The sequence below is a fragment of the Ipomoea nil genome, unplaced genomic scaffold (assembly GCF_001879475.1).
Source record: "Ipomoea nil cultivar Tokyo-kokei standard unplaced genomic scaffold, Asagao_1.1 scaffold0415, whole genome shotgun sequence".
In the NCBI taxonomy this organism is placed as follows: domain Eukaryota; kingdom Viridiplantae; phylum Streptophyta; class Magnoliopsida; order Solanales; family Convolvulaceae; genus Ipomoea; species Ipomoea nil.
This window is the reverse complement of record NW_017616843.1, coordinates 1053120-1057030: the sequence shown is the minus strand read 5'-3', so window position 1 is coordinate 1057030 and position 3911 is coordinate 1053120. Positions and strand designations below refer to the sequence as shown.

At 32.4% G+C, this 3911-nt stretch overlaps 1 protein-coding gene across 1 annotated transcript; it reads right to left on the bottom strand.

The window, feature by feature from the left end:
- Window positions 1-213: 213 nt before the first annotated feature.
- LOC109172166 lies at window positions 214-3341 on the bottom strand. The gene is made up of 7 exons (XM_019321316.1): window positions 3168-3341; window positions 2484-2570; window positions 2175-2354; window positions 1685-1867; window positions 993-1046; window positions 732-878; window positions 214-222 (listed from the first exon to the last, which is right to left on the bottom strand). The coding sequence occupies exons 1-7, from the start codon at window positions 3339-3341 to the stop codon at window positions 214-216; spliced, it is 834 nt and encodes a 277-aa protein (XP_019176861.1).
- Window positions 3342-3911: the final 570 nt, after the last annotated feature.

The window sequence follows — 3911 nt, the reverse complement described above, 5'->3', positions numbered from 1 at the left end:
TTACTATGATTTCCTTTTTGGGAAGAATACCCCACAAGATTTGTGGAGGTGGTCAATTAGGGAGGACAAATAATGCCACAATTAACTCTTCTGTCTGCCCACAAAAAGTGAAATCCTTCGCCATGGGTTTCACATGATTTGTGGAAGTGAAAAATCAGGAAAGACTAATAATGCCACAATTAATTGTCTTGTGTTTGTCCATAAAAGGTGAAATCATTTACCCTGGACCATAAAGGATTTGTGAATGTGATAAATAAGGGAGGACCAATAATGCCCCAATTAATTGTCTTGTGTCTATCCATAAAAAAAAAAAAATGAAATTCTTCACTTTAGGGGCACCACAGAATTTGTAGAAGGACCAATGTCTAGTGTCACAATGAGAGGATCACATAAAGTCTAACTCCTACCCGGGTGCGATCTTGCATCATTACTCACAATTTGTCACCCAAGAACCAATTAAGCTACCCGTGCGGATATTAATTGTTTTGTGTTGTGATTAGATAGTATTGAAATTTGTGAGGTCACGCCCCTAGGATTGGAGATTCAACATTTTGGAAACAATGAAATGAGAATAGAGACACGAGATATTGGGAAATGTAGGACATTGAAAGGTAATGAAAATGTACAAATATAAATAATGGCGCATTTGCAAATACTTTAATTCTCATTCAAAAGAGGAAGTAAAATTTTAATAAAAAATGGAGATAAATATTTATTTGTAGTATGTTTACCTGCAAAATTTCAAAGTAACCATCACGTTGCTCCCCATTATATGTGGATGGTGGATCTAGTATTATCCCAACGGCAATGTCAGGACTGGTGTGAATATAGCCTGGGCAAAGTACATTGAAGCAACCAGTTGATCTGGATGAATCCGCCTGCACTCCATAAATAAATTACCCATTTGCAAGTAAATAAAAATTTAGAAATATTTAGATAGTAAAAATGTTGAAAAGTAAAAATAAATAAATAAATAAAATGAAATCACTTACAGTCCAATAGCTGAAGAGTCTTGGCTTACTGTCCCTATACAAAGTTGGTGCTACCTGCAAGGTTTGAGGAATTAACTTCAATTATAATCAAAATATCCTTAACCCTTTTTTTTTTTTGGTTATATATAAAATGTAGTGAGCTAAAATCGTATACTTTATAAAATTATACATTTTACTTTACAAATTGTATTCTCTCATCTTTGGTCAAGCATATGGTATATTATCATATCTTTGTAAAGCCTATTATATCACCTTTGCTTGCTGATCTATACCAGCTTGCGCTAGACTAATCAATAATCATTAGCTCCCCAGAACTTTTAATTTGTTAAAGAGTTACTGGAGGAGATAAATCGAGAATTACCCAAGCACCTCCCTCGTCAGTTCTTGTCATTGATTTTGTACACAAGAGATCTATCTCCACATACACTTCTATCAACTACCTCCAATTTAGAGAGCCTAAGGGTCCAAACTCTAGCTTGGAGAGCCCTAGGCCCCTAGAGTCAAGATGTTGTTGGTGGAACTGTGGAAATCGTTCCCCTAATGCAACTAGAATAGTGACTTTAAGTCAGGTGATTTACCACTTGAGATAGTCCCACAGAACGAAGGGGGAGGATGGTACAACTTTATGAACCACATAGTTTGCTCATATATTAATTATGTTAATTGGTTGAAAGATTATATGAAGAACATACTATCCAACCAGCCTGAAGGGTGTTGACATCCTGGTCATTTGTTCCAGCACCAACATAGATTTGTGCTAAGCTGAATTCTTGATTGTCGCTTAGAACAGGTGCCCAAAGATTCAGATTCGCCGCCGCTCCCTTATATTTTCCTCCTGCTACATATGCCAATGCCCATTCCACGTCATCCCCAGCCTCCAAATTCAAATATAATCATAAAATCAAATCAATAAAATAATAAACATATCATAGAAAAATCCATATTCCACTACCCTCACTGATTGTGGGAAATGAAAAGTAGAGTTAATTCACTTTTCGGTACTGAATTTATAAGTGACAATTCATTTTTTTTCAAAACATCATTTTAGTCCAAGTATTATTATAGCATGATGATCCTTAAAAAAAAAAAAAAGGATATTTTGAAAAAAAAAAAAAAAAACTACTAAAAGTATACTGCCACTTATAAATCTAGACTAGACAAAAAAGAGATCTCGAGGCACACCGTTTGATATCGTATGACTTTTTGTCGGAATTTGCGAACAGAACCAGCTCTTAGAATGTCTTGTTCAGTTGTCCTTCTGATGGCAACCGTTCCTTCTGGACATGTTTCTCCAGACTTTCTCCACGCCTGGAAGCTTTTGAGCTCATTGTTTGAGTTATTGTGGGCTTTAGGTACTTGATGCTACAATTTTATATAGAAAAGAAATAAGAAATAAATGGTTATTATTATCTCTAAAATAAATTATAACCCTAAAGTTTGGAAATGACAAAAAATATATGTTTGTGAAAGCATAATGGATGTCGTATTCACCAATGATTTTTGCCCCTTTAGCAATGGATGATCAAAGGCCGGTTGTTGATGAAACAAAACACAATCTATAATATCACCATACGGATCCTATATCACCAAAAGAAAACAATAAAAAAAAAAGTCAGTCAAAGATAGATATTAAAAAGTCAGTCACAATCCATCTCCCCAGTGCTCTGTCAAGTCAGGACGTGGAAGCCTTTGGGATTGGAGATTCAACATTTTGCAAACAAAAAATTATTATTTTATATCAAATTTTGCACTACCCCATATTGTTTATATTGTTTAAGACAAGTGTCATAATATTTGATTATTTGAATTGATTCAATTCACAATATATTGATTACATGAAACCGACTTGATTAGCATGAGTAGTGGGTTGTGCACTCTCATCAAGTGGAGAGTTTAAAACCCCCAAACTGGCTAGCACCAGTTTGACCCATTAATTAGGCTAACATGATGCGAACCATGATTAGTCTGAGTGTCGGGGTGTGGGGGCCCTTAGGGTTGGGGTTCAGCATTTGGAAGAATGATTAGTCTGAGTATGATACACGTTTAAAGATAACACCTAAAATTAGATGATGCCACATCAAAATGGTACACAATTTGATAAAATTAATACAAAAAAAAAAAAAAAAAAAAAAAAAAAAAAAAAAAAAGGTAAAGAAAATGATTGATAAAAAATGCCTGGATTGACTTGACAGCAGGCTTATTGATCTTGTTGAGATAAGCTCTAATCCTGTTCAATTTCCTTGATTCATTGTTGGCATGGTAAGTTTGGTTGGCCTCACCAAAACTAGCAATGAACAATAGAGAGAAAAAAGCAATGGAGATGGGTTTGGAGTTAAAAGTATACTCCATTTTTATGAAATTCTGTATTGTTTCTTCCTCTTAGCATATCCGTATATATAACACTGTGATTAGCATTTTTGGTAGTGTAATATTTTTTTTTGAATAATATTTTCCTTTCTTGGTGAGCTAAAAAAACGTTACTAATTTTCCTTCCATAAAAACATTCCACAATTATCTTTATCTTATACGGAAATACGGAATATTTTTTTAAAGCTTATTTAAGAAACTAGTTTTTTTAAGCGATAATACCTAATAATCTATATATATATATATATATATATATATATATATATATATATATATATACACTAGCATTTTGTACGCGCGATGCGCGAAAATTCATGCCCAATATTAAAATATTGACAAATAAAAATAATTAAAAATAATAATTTGAATTATATATACACAAATAATATATATATTTTATACACATAGATATATTATTTACCAATCATAAAAATTTAATTAAAATATAACTAATAATTAATTTTTTTGACCACTAATCAACAATTAAATTAATTATTATTATTAATTATATAATATAATAAAATGATAATTAAAGAATATGATATGGATATA

What these genes read in the sequence shown, in the direction of transcription:
- LOC109172166 (XM_019321316.1), bottom strand. Translation starts at nt 3,341, where the DNA reads ATGGAGTATACTTTTAACTCCAAACCCATCTCCATTGCTTTTTTCTCT. An exon ending in CTGCTGTCAAGTCAATCCAG is followed by an intron (nt 2,571 to 3,167) that starts GCATTTTTTATC and finishes TTGGTGATATAG; the next exon opens with GATCCGTATGGTGATATTAT. An exon ending in AAGTCATACGATATCAAACG is followed by an intron (nt 1,868 to 2,174) that starts GTGTGCCTCGAG and finishes TTGAATTTGGAG; the next exon opens with GCTGGGGATGACGTGGAATG.